Source organism: Bos grunniens, chromosome 2 (genome assembly GCF_055505025.1).
Source record: "Bos grunniens cultivar Pamir isolate PY7600 chromosome 2, Bosgru_T2T1.0, whole genome shotgun sequence".
Classification (NCBI taxonomy): domain Eukaryota; kingdom Metazoa; phylum Chordata; class Mammalia; order Artiodactyla; family Bovidae; genus Bos; species Bos grunniens.
Genome location: NC_141166.1, coordinates 112443907 through 112462025, shown reverse-complemented (window position 1 = coordinate 112462025; position 18119 = coordinate 112443907). Strand labels below are relative to the sequence as shown.

The 18119-nt window shown below is 54.4% G+C and overlaps 1 protein-coding gene and 1 non-coding gene across 2 annotated transcripts; one reads left to right on the top strand and one right to left on the bottom strand.

Moving 5' to 3' along the window:
- Positions 1 to 2748: 2748 nt before the first annotated feature.
- Positions 2749 to 2820, bottom strand: TRNAW-CCA (transfer RNA tryptophan (anticodon CCA)). The gene has a single exon. It is a non-coding gene; the product is annotated as a tRNA-Trp (tRNA).
- Positions 2821 to 8694: 5874 nt separating this feature from the next.
- On the top strand, positions 8695 to 12038 carry DLX2 (distal-less homeobox 2). Its single transcript, XM_086370910.1, has 3 exons — positions 8695 to 9317; positions 9819 to 10003; positions 10516 to 12038. The coding sequence occupies exons 1-3, from the start codon at positions 8918 to 8920 to the stop codon at positions 10924 to 10926; spliced, it is 996 nt and encodes a 331-aa protein (XP_086227036.1). The 5' UTR covers positions 8695 to 8917; the 3' UTR covers positions 10927 to 12038.
- The last annotated feature ends 6081 nt before the right edge of the window (positions 12039 to 18119 follow it).

Genomic DNA, 18119 nt, shown 5'->3' with positions numbered 1-18119 from the left:
AGTATGCTACTAGGGAAGAGCGGAGGAGAACTACTAACAGCCTCAGAAAGAATGAAGCGGCTGGGCCAAAGTGGAAACGATGCTCAGTTGTGGATGTGTCTGGTGATGAAAGTAAAATCTGATGCTGCAAAGAACAGTATTGCCCAAGAACCTGGAATATTAGGTCCATGAATCAAAGTAAATTGGATGTGGTCAAGCAGGAGATGGTAAGAATAAACATTGACATCTTAGGAATCAGTGAACTAAATGGACCAGAATGGGCAAATTTAATTCAGATGACCATTATATCTACTACTGTGGGCAAGAATCCCATAGATGAAATGGAACAGCCCTCATAATCAACAAAAGAGTCTGACAGGCAGTACTCTGCACAACCTCAAAAATGACAGAATGATCTCAGTTCATTTCCAAGGCAAGCCATTCAACATCACAGTAATCCAGGTCTATATCCCTACCATCTATGCCAAAGACGCTGAAGTTGATCAGTTCTAGGAGACCTCCTAGAACTAACACCAAAAAAAAAAAAAAGATGTTCTATTTATCACTGGGTGTTGGAATGCAAAGTAGGAAGACAAGAGCTACCTGGAGTAAGAGGCAAATTTGGCCTTGGAGACAAAATGAAGCAGGGCAAAGGTTAACTGAATTCTGCCAAGCGAATGCAATACTGTGGATCCAAAATAGACTGAAGTAGGAAGTGGGGTTATTGCCTCATGACAACTCCTAAGAGTAATAAGCATGCGCCGAAAGCAAGACTGACAATGACATGAAGAGGAGGGCCACACGTAGCAGGGTGACAAAACTTCTGCAGCCTGTCACCTTTAAAAAGAAACACATATGATTTAGACTTAGACTTGCCAGGACCTCAACAATGATCATCTTAAGACTTAAGTTCCTAATGAGAACAATGAGCTGCGCTGACCTATTTCTATTCACGGACTGAATACACCGAGGAATCAGATGGTTTGAGTTCTACACTTAGCTTCTAATTCCATCTCTAGCTTTCACAGATAAAATACGTTCTGGGTTTTTTTTTTTCTTTTGTGTAACTTGCTGACAAAGTCATCATATACTGACTCTAAGGTCATATTAATTACAGTAGTTCAGTTCAGTTCAGTCGCTCAGTCCTGTCCGACTCTTTGCGACCCATGAATCGCAGCACGCCAGGCCTCCTTGTCCATCACCAACTCCCGGAGTTCACTCAGACTCACGTCCATTGAGTCAGTGATGCCATCCAGCCATCTCATCCTCTGTCGTCCCCTTCTCCTCCTGCCCCCAATCCTCCCAGCATCAGAGTTAGGCTGCTGCTATAAGTATATTTTTTAAATCCCAAAAGTCAGTAGCTTAAAATATGAGAAGTTTATTTCTTGGCCAGGTAACCCTTCAAGGCAAGTATTGAAGATTCCTTAGGAGAGATTCCTCTGAGTGATTACCCTAGGGCCATGTCATCTGCATAGTTGACTCTGGTTCCATCCAGTGGAACAGGAGCAGGGCAGAGTCTCAACTCTGTCTTCAATGTCGCATCCTAGGAGGGGCACGAGTGACTCTGGTCCATCGATTGCCTAGAATTGAATTACATCTTTAATCTAACTGCAAGGGTCATGTGGAAATGGTGGTCTAGCTGTGTTCCCCAAAAAAATCAGATTTGGGCAGACAGCACTTGGTCTATTCCACAATTTTCCATCACTATCCCAAATGATGAGGTTTTATTCTGATTAAACACTAAATCGAGGCACAGCGTAGTTAAGTAATTTTCCCAAGGTCACACAACTAGCAAATGGCCAAGTTAGAAACTGAGCCCAGGGGACTCCCCTAGTGGTCCAATGGCTGAGATTCTGAGGTCCCAATGCAGGGGACCTGAATCCTATCCCTGGTCAGGAAACTAGATCCCATATGCCACAACTAAGACCCAGAGCAGTCAAATAAAGAAAAAAAATTTTTAAAAAGAAATAAAGATAGGCAGGGGATATAGTCTTTAAAAAAAAGAAAGAGAGAAATGGAGCCCAGACTCTATACTTTAAACCACTCCAATATATTTCTAATACTGTTTGCTTCTCTTACAAATTACTTTGTAATTTTTAAAACAGCAGTGTTTCCTCTTATTTCAAAAGGATGCAAGGAGGTGGACATAGCTATAGAGGGCTTCTTATGAACAAACTGCAGGGCTCTTCTTCATCCCCCTCTTCAGTTTCAAAGAGATATAGAAGTAGCCTGGGTATGCCACACATGGAAAGTACTTAAGGCTCTGCACAGTTGGGCTCTGCCCAGGGGACTGAATAAGGGTAGTGCAATGCCACATGGGTCAGGAATAGCCTTCAGAGCCTTTCCTAAATTCCGTGCTGCAGGCAGCCCTGCGCTCCCCACATCCCAGCTCCTGACCTCTCCTTAAGACACATGGGCCATGCACTGCGGATACAGGCAGATGCCTATATCCCCAGCCTGCTCTTGTCCACTGGAGTCAGCAGGCCTCCTCTGCTCTCAGCCCTCTGCCTGGAGAAGAAGTCCTTATGCACTGGAGAAGAAAACCCGGCAACACCCTTGCCTTGGCCTCTTAGAGCCTGCAGTGCCTAGACCAGAGAATGCCCAATTCTTCAGATACATGGGCAGCAGACAAGAAAGTGAAAGTGAAGTCGCTCAGTCGTGTCCGACTCTTTGTGACCCCATGGACAGTAGCCTACCAGGCTTCTCTGTCCATGGGATTCTCCAGGCAAGAATATTGGAGTGGGTTACCATTTCCTTCTTCAGGGGTTCTTCCCCACCCAGGGATCGAACCCGGGTCTCATGCATTGGAGGCAGACGCTTTAACCTCTGAGCCACCAGGGAAGCCCGTTATTCCCCGGCAATAATCCTAGGAGGAAGGTATTGGTTTTTTGTTTGCTTGCTTGTTTTTGTTTTTTATTTAAGTATAGTTGACTTACAATATTATGTCAGTTTCAGGTTTACAACAAATGACTCAGCATTTTTATAGATTATATTCCCTATATACTTATTATAAAATACTGGCTATATTCCCTGTAACTTATTTTATACCTCTTAACCCTCTTCACCTGTTTTGCCCCTCGCCCTCGAAAGGTATTATTACTCGCATTCTACAGATGCAAACAGTGAAGCACAGAAAAATGAAGTCCTTGCCCCAAGGTCACACAGTACCAGCAGCGGTTCAGCCCAACAAAGTCTGGCTCCAGAGACAAGGAGTCTGCAAGCACATCCTCTTTGCATCCGCAGGAGGTGGCACAACTCTTTAGTGTGTGATGAGCGGTGGGCGTGGGCGAGGGTGGAGAAAAAGGAATCCGAGCACCCAAAAAGATACTTTAAGTTTCAAAGGTCCCTTCCAAGTTGTTTTCCTGTTTGGTGCTGGTGGGGGAAGAAGGGGACGCTTTAACCACTGAATAGACAATAAAGTGAATCGGACCTGAATTAAAGTCTAAGATCAGTAAAGCAGAAGGCGAAATTGGCTCTGAAAGTTTCAAAAGCAAGCTATGACAACCCCCGCATGAGCTTCGGGGGGTGACCGTCGAGTTTGGGCGCGTACATAGGGAGAGGTTCACTTCCGCCCCTCTTATGGGAAGAGTTGCCCTTTCAACCAGACAGGCAGCAGCCAGCCGTGGCTGGGCACCTCATAGGGCAGAAAGTTCTAGAATGAAAGTAGCTTTCCCCGGCCAGCCCCGCATGCAGCCCGCGAGCGCCCGCACCTGAGCTCGCCCGGCTCTAACATTCCCTGCGGCGTCCGCTGTACCGAGCCCCGGGCAGAGGGCAGGGCATGTCAGAGACTGTTTTCCTTTCAGCTTCAAGAATAAACCTTGTTGAAGGCCATCTGTTTGCACAGCTTTTATCATGCCACGTGGCTGCAGCTGAAAGTGAAGGTCCCAGCGTACTGAACTGGGGATCGGAGTTGGGGAAAGGGGTGGGGATGAGGGGGTAACTTACTCCATCAGCGCGCATGGCCCGCCTGCCGGGTCTGAGATCTGAAGCTTGTAGCCGCGGAAGGAGGAGGCGTCCCTCTCGCCCACTGACATTTGCCCGCCTTGCCGAGTGTCCGGCCCTGGCAGCGCCTCCGAGCCCGGGGAACCCTTCGCCCATTGTGGGCGCCCTGGTCGGGTCAGGAAACGCCGCTTTGTCTCTCTTTGCTTTAACCGCGGAATAGGCGATAAAGCGACAGGGACTTGGATCTGGTTCAGGAAGACCTAGAAGGTAGTCTGGGAAATTGGCCTGAAAGTTCTAAAAGAAGCACGCTGAACTGAGCACCCAGCGCCAGGACGCAGCGGGTCGCGGCCGTGAACGCCGAGCGTCCGCTCGCTCTCGCCAGGCCCTTCGGGTTTACCCACTAGAGTAGGGGGCTCAGGTGCGCAAACTCTGCGGGGACAGAACATGGGGCTAGGAGCTGGGGTTCGCGGGCGAGGCGGGAGGGGGCGCCTGCCTTGCCCTCGCGCCCCCTACAGGGCCCCTCGAGTGTGTTCCGGGGGTCTCCCTAGTCCGCTGGGGCCCCTCCGGGCAGGGCCGGCGCAGGCTACTCTCCGGGAGAAGCTCCGTCCAGTCCACCCCTGGCGCCGCTGCCTCGGAGCCTTCCCGGGACCCCCAGGCCTGAAACTCGGCCTCGGGTGACAGCGGCCTTGCCTCTGTGGCCCGGACCTGCAGTTCCCGACGCCGCTACGTTTCCTGAAGCAAAAAAAAAAAAAAAAAGTCTCTCTAAGCCTTGGTTTCCGCAATGTGGATAAATTTGTTTCGACCACATAAGACGGTTCCCTGGGCTCAGTCCTTGGCAGAACTGGTGATCCTGAAACGCCCAAGAAACAAATGCTGGCCATCACTATTAGTCATGGCAATACGTATTTTTTCCACGAGACTGTAAGGTACTGGGAGACAGGCACTCCCAATAGCTGGCAAGGTACCCGGCATGGTAAGCGGTCAGCGGGACTGGCTGGCTGAGACACTCAAGCTCATGGGGAAGGCCGGGGAAGGAGAGGTAAGGCGAGGGGCCGCCAAAGGTGCGGAAACGCCAGAGTCTGTGAGTGAAGACTGGAGAGGTGAGATGAGGATGTGGCTGGGGGCTGCCAGGGCAGCACAGGGCAGACGATCCGAAGGCCATCTACTCTCTGCACTCTCTACTCACTGCGCCGGCTCAGGCGCAGTCCCAGAAAAATTTTCCAGAGGGTTTTTTCCTTCCAGTCAGAGTGTGTCTACTATGTCCGCTCCTCTAGTCTTTGCAAGAGAGACGAAAAATGTGTGGGATTCAAGAACATTGATCCCTGTTGCCTACAGACCAGAGGGGCTGGGAGGGGCTGGCCACACCAGGAGTCCCTCGAGGCCTCGTTAAGGGCTGGGGGCGGGGGTGGGGGATGGAACCAGGTCGAGGACACGAGTGAAGCGAAAAGATTGAGCGAGAGTTGGGCCCCAGAAGATGCAACGGCCAGGCTGCTCCTGCAAAGATGGAGATGAGCAGTTCCCAGAAACCAAACCCTCTCCCGAGGTCTGTGACGAATTCCCCAAAGACCTGAAATTGCAGGACCCTAGAGGTAATACTTTGGAAACAAAAACACGAAAGAACGCCTCTCGGACCAATGGCCCGGAAATCCGTGTCCCTGGGACCCTCGACGGCAGAGTGGGAACAGAGGGCAGTCTAGCAGCAGCGTGTGTGACCCCGAGCGAAGTAGGTGAATGAGAATGTGACTGTCCTGGCTGCGCACGAACAGCCCTCGGGCGCCCACCCTCTGCCGGCAGGGGGCATCCTCTCCCCCAGGGCACCCCTCGGAGTTGGCTTTCTGTGTAATGGAGGACGCCCAGTGGTCCCGCAGACACGGTGCGCCGAGCCAGGCGACGCCCTGGACTCCTGACCCAGGCCAGCGGTGGGGCAGGAACTGAAAGCTAGGCGCAGCAGACCTGTTCAAAGAGCCGCTCGCTGTCTTCCGGAGATCGGCAGCTGTTCAACCGAGGCTTACAGTAAATACCCTGCGGTTTACACTATGGCAACAGAGAAAGGAGGTGTACTTAACTCAAAGGAAGTAGTTTCCATCCTGGAGCCTCAGTGTTCCTGTGTACAATGGGAACGATGATTACGTCCTTGTCTGCAAGGGCTGTCACAAGGCTCCCAAGGAAGGAGACGGTGAGACTCTGTGACCAGATAAAGTGCCATGGGGACACCCTGGTGGGCCTAGAATCCAAAGCAGGAAGGTCTCAGCGATGATGTGGAACATACAAGACCAGAGCAGAGACACTGAGCCCCCTCCTTCCCCCATCCGTCTCTAGAAAACTGAAAGCAGAAAACGGGAAGGAGGGTGCCTTGAGGTGGAGGAGGAATTTTGGCGGCAAGAAGACATGTCTAATTACCCCAAAACTCGGTCTGAGCCCCGCTAAACTCCTCTCCAATCATTATGGAGAGAGGCATGCCCCTAACTCTGAACTGCTGAAGAGAGTATCAATTCTCGACAGTACTGCCTCTCTGACTTTAGACCAAAGGGAGAAAATTATTTGGATATTGTGATGCAGCGATCAGATAATTTAGGTAAACCCAGATTTGTGCCTGGATTATCAGAATTAACATCTCAGGTCTTTACTTGATTCTCCAAATGCAGTTTTAAATTCTGCGTCACTCTCCCTCTCTCTCTTTGCTCATTGCCTCTGGTCTTTTCTCCCACACACACAAGTCCCTTGTTTTCCAGTTAAAGGGGAACTGGGGTCATATTTCCTTCCAGGAAGATGCCATTTTCCAGATCTCAGCTGACCTAGACTTCATGCCATTAATGCAGGTTCTCACGGTTAATAAAATTCAACACACTTGCCACCATGAAAAAGTCTGGTGGGACCAAAGGAACAGAGAGAGTCAAGACTATGGAAATTGGATATTTTATGTTTCATTTTCAATAGGAAAACAAGTTTCTGCCTTAGGTCAAAACAGCTATCACTGTGATGACAGAAAGATTCGTCATGTGGTGTGAAGACACCAAAAAGCAGGCTTCATTACCTATCAAGAGGTTAAGTTTGTGACTGGAGCCCCCAAAGCAGCAAGCTGCGCCCCAGTGGTGAGCCCCACCTCCCAAGGCTTTCTAAACCTGCTCACCCTTCTCCATCTAGGGGTCTTTTGTAACCAAAAGGACGGCTGGGAATTAAATCCAGGCAGATTTGAAGGCCGATTACCTTCCTCACTATTCCGCGGAGAGTGAGCTCTGTGGATGCTGGAGTTTTAATTACACACTTGCTTTTTCTGAGGAAGAAAACCAAAGATATTTTTCAAAGTATCAACTTGTTTTCCATTAGGCAGTTGTTGTAACAAGTTCTTTCAGCGACCTGTTATGTCTTTAGGACGGGGTGCTTCAGATGGCACGCACTAGCACAATTTTGTGGCTTTTAATTACTATTTTGTTCTTTTGGGGGGTTTCAGAGGCTGGCGCCTCGGCGTCATTAGACTGTCTACTGGGTCCACCGCAATCACGAACACCTCCACCAGGTGGCGCCACAAGGCAGGAACTGCGGAGTCCAGTACCGGCGAGTGTCCCTCAACACCGGGCCATGGTTTCCAACCACGAGGAAACAGATACAGAAGAAGTCGCTACCAGATTTAAAAGAAAAATTGCAGCGATAGGGTCAAATAGGATCCTGAGATGAAAATAACTTTAAAAAGTCTTAAGTACATGAGATAAAACTTTTCTATTTGCTTCTGTAAGTTTACCAAGATTTGTAATATCAAGACAACACTCTCACCAAAGTATTATCCCATTTCTTTTTTCATAAAAATATGGAATTTAGAGTTAGAATGAACTTGAAAGGCCATGTGATCAGTCTGGTCTAGCTTTCCAACCTAGAGAGGAAATCACCGGGATCATGTTTTGGTCGTCAATTAGCCATCAAATACACGTAATTACTCAAGAGTCTCTCTGTGTCAGAAAAGTATAAAGGGAAATGGTTTCAAATATATCATTAGCAATAATATCTTTGAATTTATATAGCTCTTCTCTCAAGGAACAAAGAAAATAGTTTAAATATTACCGTATTAATTGTTTTAATATCCCTCTGGGTTGGTTAGGAAGCAGGTATTATGGTTAATTTAAATCAGTTGGCTATGTCAAGTGTCTAGGGGCTGACAACCGTAAATGTCAGACCCTTCGAGGAAAAGCGGAGCTGGAACTGGCCGCGGTCTCGGGATCGCTTTATTTCGATTAATATCTGAACGCTGACCTCGGACATGAAAGTAGGAATCACTGGCATTGGTCGACACTTGTACACAGAATGGGATGGAAGACCCCATTTCTTCTTCCTCAGAGGCGAAATGATCGTCTCCGTCTTCACGCCTTCTGTTCTCCTGCCATCGGCCACCTTGACTCCCCACCGTCCCCCGCCTTCCAGCCTCTTGGCTCACATTAGGCAGCAGCCTGTCTGCACCCACGACCGCAGCAGCCGCAGCGCCCGCCCTGTGACACCGCCCCCCCAACCCCCCACCCCGGTCCGGCGTTCCAGGGCGCCAGAAGCCGTGTGGCCGGGAGCCTCGGATTGGCCGTTGCTAGGTGACGTCGCCTGAGCTCACGTGATGAGTGTTAAATGCCCACCCTGCAGGAGCCCGCCCCACAGACAATCGTAAAGCCGCTCGGGGCTGCTCACCTGCTCCCACCTCCTCCCGGAGCCCAGGCCAGGCCCCGCCACCCCTGCCCCCTCCGCTTTCCGCCCCCCGCCCGAGCCCGCGCTGGGCAAGGAGCCGAGCAGCCCGAGAGACGGAGAGAGGATGCGGCCGGCGGCAGCTGTCCCGAGCAGTGCACGGTGATCGCCTCCCCCAGAGGAGGAGTTGCCTAGACCGTTGCTACATTTCTTGTTTTCCTCCCCCCTCCCCCTCTGTAATTACATTGGCTGCTGGAGGGGACAGAGAGAGACAGAGGAGGCGCCTCGCTACCCCCCTCGCGCCCGCCACCCCTGCTCTTTCCCGTCCCGGGCCAGGATGACTGGAGTCTTTGACAGTCTGGTGGCTGATATGCACTCGACCCAGATCACGGCCTCCAGCACGTACCACCAGCACCAGCAGCCCCCGAGCGGCGGCGGCGCTGGCCCCGGCGGCAGCAACGGCAGCAGCCTCCACAAGCCTCAGGAGTCGCCCACTCTCCCGGTGTCCACAGCTACCGACAGCAGCTACTACACCAACCAACAACACCCGGCGGGTGGTGGCGGCGGCGGCGGCGGCGGCTCGCCCTACGCGCACATGGGTTCCTACCAGTACCACGCCAGCGGCCTCAACAACGTCCCGTTTTCAGCCAAGAGCGGCTACGATCTGGGCTACACCGCCGCCTACACCTCTTACGCGCCCTACGGGACCAGTTCGTCCCCGGCCAACAACGAACCTGGTATGCTTAAAGTTGGCATCACGGGTGCCAAATCGGTCTAGTTACTGGGGGGTGGGGGCGGATAAAAATGTTTGGGGCGGGATCTATCTGGAGCCCTGGCCTTTCACATTGCTTGCTCCCTGCTCGCCTCGCGCCCTTTACCCTCCTAAATCTTCAATCGGCCTAGGGTCACCGGATACGTCCCTCAGGAGGTGGGACCTCAGGTGGTGGCACCAGGCGGCCTCGTCAGCCGAGGTGCATGCCTCACGGTAGCCTCATTTCCCTACCACCTGCTGCTCCTCTATCCAAGGTTTGCGCCGGTCTTCCCCTTCCCAGGAGGGGCCAGCTCCCGGGTTCGTTGGCGGCACGGGTCGGAGCGTTGCAAAGTTGCGCCAGAGCTCAAAGCAGCGTCTCCAATAGCCCGCCTCCCGGCTTAGGCAAAGTTCCACTTTACCCTCCCTGCGGGCGGGCACTCCTGGGCTCCCACGGTTGCATGTTTCTCACGATTCCATTTCATTGCAGAGAAGGAAGACCTCGAGCCTGAAATCCGGATAGTAAACGGGAAGCCAAAGAAAGTCCGGAAACCTCGAACCATCTATTCCAGTTTCCAGCTGGCGGCTCTTCAGCGGCGTTTCCAAAAGACTCAATACCTGGCACTTCCCGAGCGAGCTGAGCTGGCGGCGTCTCTGGGCCTCACCCAGACTCAGGTGAGGGTTCACGGCCTGGGAGGCATGAGGAGGGCACTGGCCTGGGATGGCCGGGAAGCAGGCAGGTTGAGGACTATGTTTTTCTTAAGTAATTTTAAGAATTTCGAGGCCGCGCCTTGGACCTTTTACGCCCGAAGCTGACATCCCCCAGGTGATGTGATGGAAGGGAAGTGCCAGTGTGGGCAGAAATCGCGTGCCAAGTTGTCCTTCTGCGCACTGCTGATTAAGCGGGTACAACAGTTGGCCCTCTTGACCCCCTCCGCGGTCACTATCAGTCTCCGTGCACACACATCGGCTGTCTCGGTTTGTTGTTATTGTTGTTTTGAGAATACCGCTCCTAGGAACAGACACAGCCTCCAAGGCCGCGGCACGTGATCCGGTTACCTGCCCAGGCTGACAATCCACCCCACTCCCACCCCGCGCCCCTTAGCGGCGGTCTTCCTAAGATTCCTCCCTTCCCCTATCCCAGGCCGAGTTTCCTCCACTAATGCTCAGGTCCCTTTTCCACAAAGGTCAAAATCTGGTTCCAGAACCGCCGATCGAAGTTCAAGAAGATGTGGAAAAGCGGTGAGATCCCTTCGGAGCAGCACCCGGGGGCCAGCGCTTCGCCACCTTGTGCTTCGCCGCCGGCCTCGGCGCCGGCCTCCTGGGACTTCGGCGCGCCACAGCGAATGGGGGGCGGCGGCGGCGGCCCGGGCAGCGGCGGCAGCGGGGCGGGCAGCTCCGGGTCCAGCCCAAGCAGCGCGGCCTCGGCGTTCCTGGGCAACTACCCGTGGTACCACCAGGCCTCCGGCTCCGCTTCGCACCTGCAGGCCGCCGCGCCGCTGCTGCACCCGACGCAAACCCCGCAGCCACACCACCACCATCATCACCACCACGGTGGCGGCGGGGGCGCCCCGGTGAGCGCTGGAACGATCTTCTAACCCCCGGAGACCGCGCCAGAGACTGAAAGTGCAGAGACCAGTTATCCTCACTGCTCGTCCCCAGAGCCAGAGGGTCCTTCCGTCCGGCCCGAGGATGCCACCCACCACTCGCGGAGGTGGCGGCCCGAGATGGCCTGCCCCCAGGCCCTGCTACCCTCGGGGACTGGAAGGCGTGTTCTCGCGCGCCTGGCTCCTCTCGGAGAAACCCGGCATCCGCGGGAGAAACCCTGCCACGGCGGCCTTGCCGACCCGAGCCCCGCCTCAGACTAGCTTCCCCTCCCCTCCCCGCCCGGCGAGGCAGCCCGGCGCCGTTTTCGCCGCGGGCCGCGAGCTGAGTCCCGGAGAGGGATGCCTCCCCCGCCCGAGAGGCTGCCCGGGCCCTCTGAGACTCCTTTCTCCTCGCCCGCCCCCAGGCTCAGCTCCTATCCTCTGGGGTTATTGACCTCCTGGGTCCTGCCTGCCTGCCCACCCCCCCCCCGCAACGCCCCCTTGACCCCGACGGCCCGCCGCTTTTTTTTCTGCCCGGCTGTTGCCAACACTTGGAGCCCGCGTCCCTCCCCCGACTTAGCTCTACTCCCAGGAACGCTCCCCTCGCTCCCTTAGCTCTCTCCTCATCCTTCACCAGTGGAGTTTTTTTATTTTTATTTTTTTAAAAGTTTAGGTGCCTTTGCGGATGACCTCATTTTGATGTTGGGGAAAAACGATTTTTTAATATGTGGACACTGCAAAAAAAAAAATGTGTTTAAATTATCTTTTTTAAAACCTATTCAGGAGTATTAGCCTGGACTTGGACATAGCGTTTGTAAATAAACGTGTCTGTGCAGATTTTCCCACTGATTTATTTGTATAAACATACTCATCTTTTCAGACATTTTTTTGTAAACCCCCACTTGTGAAAACTGCGGTTTAGCAGTGACCTCAGCACCCCTCCGTTTTCTTTTTCCCTTGAAAGATTTTCTCAGTTTAAGCTACTGATTTGGATTTATCTTATCCTAAAGTCTTTGTTCTTGAAATGAAAGGTATTTTGGGGTTATTTATTATGAAAACAACATGCTCTTAATGTTGATTTTACAATATGAAGAGATTATTTAAATAAATTATTGTTTTCATTGGATGTGTGCACTTTTTCCCTGGTGTCACAACCTGGAAGCTCGAGCTGCTGCCCAGGGGGGAACTGGGTCGGTCAAGAGTGACAGGCTGCGAGTTGCGGTGAGGTGCGGCGAGGCGAGGACAGGCGCACTCAGCGCAGGGCCGCCGCGAGGGTTCCCGCTCTGCCCGCATGCGAGTCCCGGCTCGAGGTTCGCCAGCTCTCGGCGCGGTGAGTCACTCAGCGCCGGGTGGCTCCAGCCTCCACCCGCCCGGCCCCTCCGGCGCCGGCGCCAGCGCCACAGCCCCGCGTCTGGGCGGTCTCAGCCGCCCCCGCGCCCGCGGTGCTGGCCGGGCAGTACACTCAGGCCGCCGCCCCGGGGAACCTGCCGAAGCCGGGTCAGACCCCTGCTTCGGACCCTCCCCTCCGTTTGCCCTGCAGCTCTTCTGGGGCTGACTGAGTGGAGAACTCAGTGAGTCACCCAGGCTCTCAGGAGACTGGGAATGCGGGGCCACCACGGGCACACAGGGCTGCGCTAGCACACACGCAGCACACGCACACACTGTGACTCTCACAAGCACATCCACACAGTCACATACGAATCACACTGACACAAATTCATGCACTTTCCCACGGAGACCGGTGCAAATTGCTGTGGCATCGGCACCATTCACAGATGCTCCACCTCACCATCTCCGAGGGGAAAGGTCCAAACGTGATTCAGCTCTGCTTTCCACCTTGGGTCCCACACAGCTAGTGTCCAGCTTTGGAAGTGACCCTAATTTCTGGCATTTCCTTCAAAGGCCCGGGGTAGGTGTGTAATGCAGACCTAAAAGTCTGCAGAAGTAAAAGTTTGTTTTGTTTTTCCTTGAAAGCACTAAGGCCTACACTTGGAAACTTCTTGACTTCAATCACTGGGTGACTTTAGGCTACCCACTTAAACTTTTTGTGCTTTTTGCAGACCGATAAGATGGAACAGATAATAATAGCTATGTCAGAGTTGTGAGCATTTAACCAGGCAATGATGTAACATGGTGTATAATGCGCAATAAAATTTTGCCTAGCAGTATAGTAGTATATGGGCTTCCCAGGTAGCGTCAGTGGTAAAGAATCCACCTGCCAGTGCAGGAGACTTAAGAGAGGTGAGTTCAATCCCTGGGTCGGGAAGATCTCCTGGAGGAGGGCATGGCAACCCACTCCAGTATTCTTGCCTGGAGAATCCCATGGACAGAGGAGCCTGCCAGGCTATAGTCCATAGAGTTGCACAGAGTCAGACATGGCTGAAACGACTTAGCACAGCACAGCATAGTTTTATCCCAATGCCTCCAAATAGTGAGGTTTTACTTTTGCCTGCAATTATGAGGTCCAGAGTTTTACCCAGAGTCCTTTCCAACTTCACCTTGTGTGGGAGAACAGCATTCTAGGGCTGTGAGAGCTCTGGCCCCTTCCTGTATGAGAACCTGAACCTTAGCCATCCCCTCTGAAGCGGTCAGTGTCCACTGGTGAGGAGGCTGGGGGCAAGTCAGACAGCCCTCCTTGCCAGATGCAGGACTCCTCTCTGCCAGGCCATCCTTGTTGTGTGTCCTCAACTAATCTCTGCCAAAAAACAGACGTGGGACAAGGGTGACCTTCGAGGCATCCCTGAGAAGAATCTTGACTTTTCTGACCAGATTGATTTGAGGCCTGCATCGAATCTGATTTACAACAGAGCATGGTCCACGGAGCTGGGGCTCTGGGGAAGGCAGGGAGGCTGCTCAGTCAAGTGTCCGTTTGCATTCCTGCATTGTTTTTCAGGGCTGGGAAAGCCCGGGATGACGCTCATTGACCCCACGATTCTGACTTCCCTAAGCAGTCGGCGCCTAGCAGACCCCCATTCCTGCTACCCTTCCTCCCCCCGCCTCCCACCGCCACATTCTGTGGTTTTCTTTGAGTGCCAGTAGCCGGTGCCAGCCTTCTTTCTGCGGTTGACTATGCCCTCCCCTCCTTTGCGCGCACTCCCCTCCCCCTCCTGAAACTAGCGAGGAGAGACGGGGCAGTAAATTGGCTGGTGTCGAGGATCTGCAGCAGACAAGATGATTAAGAGGCCTACGCCGGAGCGCCCGGGGCAGGGAATGTCAGCCCAAGTTGGAATCACGCAACAGGCCTTGGCATGAGCGAGCCTGGGAGCCGGGAGGGCGGGCGGCCCCAGCTCCGGGGTGGGCCGCGGCTCCGCAGACTCGCCGGAGTCACCGAACCTGGCACCCGCCGGCGGCGGGGTCGGGCCGGGCCACGGCGTGCCTTTCCCCGGGAAGCCCTTGAAGCGGAGAGCAGAAGGGTGCAGGGGCCAGAGGAAGGGGGCGTTTCCGCAGACCAGGAGAAGGGCAAAGAGAAGGGAAAGCAAAGGATGCACCGGGGTCCCAGAAGTAAGGGGGCGGGGAGGAGGAGGGGTGAGCGGAGGGAGAAACAAAGCCGGGTTGGGGGGAGGCGGGGGCCGGCTCCAGCCCCGCCGGGGGCGACTCGCTGGCGAGGCCTTCTCCCAGTCTCGCGGCCCGCCGGGAGACGCGGAGCCCTGTGATCAGCCCGCCGCCGCGCAGACAGGCTCCCCGCTCCCCCACCCCCCCGCCCCGCCGCCCCACGCCGGCCTGCGCTCCCCAAAGCGCGAATGAAAAATGGAAATGGGAAGCGGCGATCCCAGCTCCCTACACTGGGAAACCAGCCCCGCTCGAAACACACATAAATCTTCATTGTAATCCCCTTCCATTTGCTCTCGTGAAATATCAGGCCAGAGACAGGATATGACAAGCGCTGGGAAGCAGGGGGAGGGCAGCCGAAGAGTGAGGGGTGCCCGACGCCTTCCGCTACACACACACACCCGGCAGGGTCGCTCGAACTCCGGCAGAGCACTGAGTCCCAACTCCCACTGCAGGCACTCCGGGCGCTCCTGAGTCCCCTGCTCCTCGCATCGCCCCGCCACCTCCGCCAACACCCTCCCCCAACCCGTGCCTTGCACGCGCCCCGCCGCGGGCCACCCTGCCCTGGGTGCTTCTCGGGTGTAGAGACACACCCCACCCGCTGCCCCAAATTCCCGCCGCTCCCAGGCTGGTGTTGGGGGGTGGGAGGAGGAGGAGAGAAAGGGAACGGATCCCAGGCCTAATCAGCGCGGCTGCAATGTGGGATCGTTTAGGAGGCTTCCCCTCCGCCTTCTTTCAGGATTACTTGTGAAAATTGTGAATATCCGTCCTGTGTAAGGATTTCCGAGACTTGTGGGGCGAGTTTGGGGGAAGTATCAGGTTTGGCGGGGGCGGAGAGAGTGCTGGAAGACCGGAGTTTTGTTTACAAACAGTTCTTTGGTAGAAGGGGGGCCGGCAGAAAAAAAAAAGGGGTAAAGAAAGGAGTTAGGAAGTGGTCCGATGGTTTCCCCACTGTTAAAAGGTCCCGGAAAGGAGAATGATGTCCAGGAGCAGAAAGCCCCCTCAAAGAGACGTCCTCACTGACGTCCTTCTATAAAACCCAGAAGCAACTCAGCCCTCCCCAAAACACCCCCTTCCCTGTCCCCGTCCCATGCACTCCCTGAAAAGTTTCACACGCCGGGTCTTTTCCCGTTAGGGGACAGCGACCACCAGTGCCTTGAGGCTGTTTGGGGTCAGAGACCTCTTCAAGCATGAAACCACAGATTCTCTCTTCCTCCTTAAATAGTGGTCCCTTTGCATTTGACTTTGGTGTCCCCGTAAGCCGGTGGGTAGGATGCGAGCCTGCAGTCTTTTTTTTTTTTTTTAATCAACTCTTCATTGCAGTCCCTGACCAGGGGTCGAACCCGGCTCTCTGCATTCGGAGCCGGGAGTCTTAGCCACTGAACCACCAAGGAAGCCCGATGCTGCGGTCTTGATTACTCGGGTCCCTGGCCGGGTCTGACCAGGATCGCCCGAGACTGTGGCTCTCACAGGGTCGAGATACCCAAAACCACCCCAGGGAAGCCTCCTTCCCCTTCTGGGATCTGCCCCCGTCGCCCCCACACAAGCCTAACCCGCTGCCCAGCCTCCCATCCGCCCCCCGCAAACTCAACTGCGCGGGCGGATGCAGAGGCCCCACAACTCTCCAAGGCCCCCCTGCCGGGAGTTCCCCTGGAGGGGACCGGTTTGGCAGTGATTGCCACATTACAAGATATTACATTCCACCCCGGGGCCTGGGCCCTAGCGGGGCGGGGGAGAAGCTGTGTTTCTCGAAAAGAAAGGAGCAGGCAGGCAGGTCTCGGAGGAGCAGCCACTCCGCCTGCACGTGAGAACGCAGGCAGAATCTCTCAATAGACCTTTCTTTCCCCGGCCGCCTCGACTCCTCTCCGTCCTCCGGGTCGGGCCAGACCGCCAACACTGCAGCATCTTAGCCGTGGGCGGGCTGCGCAGAGCTCCCTGGAGTCTCCGGAGGCCTTTTTTTTGGAGGGGGGGTGGGGGGTGGGGAATCCTCAGGAGTCCTGGTGCCACTGTCTGCGTCCCGGGTCGGGTTCCGCCAGCGCTGAGAGCTTGAGGGCGGAAGCAGGGGGATTGAAGGCTGGGCGCGGAGCCCGAGAAGGTGGAGAAAGGCTTCCTGTGGCGGGCCAGGGCTGCGGGCCAAAGGGTTAGAACTCCCGGGAAGGAGAAAAGGCGAAGGAGAGGGCGGGATTGAAGTCGGAGCGCGCCAGGGTGATCGCAGCGGGCCGACTGGGGCCCGCACGGAACAAACATGGCGGGCTTTGCCTACCCGCGCTCCTATCCTCCTTTTGTCGTCCAGGAGGCTCAGATACCCTAGATATGAAATCGTCGCTCACGGAACAATGGCGATTTCTGGCCCCGGAACCCGACGGAGTCCGGGCTGCTCCGAGCGGCGTCCGGGTTCCCGGGTGGCCTCTCTCCCGCAGGGAGCCGCCGCAACCCCCGCCCCAGCCCCGCCCCGTCTCCTGGCAGCAGTGCCCTTGGCTTCTTAAAGTCGCAGGCTGTCTCAGTGCCCCAGAGGAGCGCCGCCCGAACGGGAATGAGTGTTGGGGTGGGGTGGGGGATCTATCTCTCCGCGGTGGAGATCAAAGGAACGCCGAGGAGGTCGCTGGGCGGGCCCCGAGGATCCTCAGATCCTTCCCTTGCCCCGTCCCAGAGCTTCCAAACCAGGCTCGTGCCCGTCGGCACCGAGCGGCACTCTGTCCTGGTGTGGTGATCGCCTCACAGTTCCTCAGCCAGCTACCCCCGCACCCCACCTCCCGCCCCCTGGACTCGGCCTGCAGATTTCCAGGGCCCTACCTGGCTGCGCTCTGGAGGGGATTTGTAAGAATCTGGGAAAAGGGCCTAAGGAAAGAAGAGAGAATTGGAAAGAAAAAAAAAAAAAAAAGAATAGATGTTGGGAGGAGGTGGGCATCCGGTTCAGGCACTTTCTTGCCCAGTTACCACATTTAGGGTCGGGGGCCCCGGCCTCACGGGTATCTCAGCTAGGGCCAGCAGGCACGCGGGAAAAGGGATTCTCTTCCCGACAGGTTCAGGGGAGAACAGTGAAAATTTGCCTTGGGTGGCCAATTTTCTCATTTGCCCCTATTAAAAGAAAAAGCCCAAGAAACTCAATTAAAGCCACCCTGGCCAAGGCGCTATTTGAGGCATGAATGTTTCCCCTAAAGCTGCAGCAATCATGTGGCATTAGACACTTCCGGAATCCTATAGCCAACCTGAAAAATCCCAGACCCCCTTTTTCCCTAATTTTTGCTCTGATCTGTAATTTTATCCACATTTGCACTAGTTTGAGCATTCTGGCTCTCCCATCTGAAAGCCTGCAATTACTATATAATTCTTCGCAATTTCAGATGTCCTAATATGGACTGTAATTTTTGCGCAAGACAATTTCCTGCTATTTCAAGCATCAACATTGTCAAAGTTGTATGTACATAATAAATGGGAATATCAATGCATAGTTTTTAGCATAACATCTTGACTCCTCGATAATTATATCCGTTCGGAGCCTACGCAGAATTAGCCTGAATTGCATGGTAACTGCTGCTGCTTTAAAATTTTTAAAAATTACTCATAATTTTCCCAAAGATTACCAAGATCTCGAGTGCACAATGTCATCAGCGTAATGAAGAGTAAACATTTATGCTAATAATCTGCAATTTTTT

Coding starts and splice junctions, on each gene's coding strand:
- DLX2 (XM_086370910.1), top strand. CDS start 8,918: ATGACTGGAGTCTTTGACAGTCTGGTGGCTGATATGCACTCGACCCAG. Junction 9,318..9,818: donor CCCGGCCAACAACGAACCTG/GTATGCTTAAAG, acceptor ATTTCATTGCAG/AGAAGGAAGACCTCGAGCCT. Junction 10,004..10,515: donor TGGGCCTCACCCAGACTCAG/GTGAGGGTTCAC, acceptor TTTTCCACAAAG/GTCAAAATCTGGTTCCAGAA.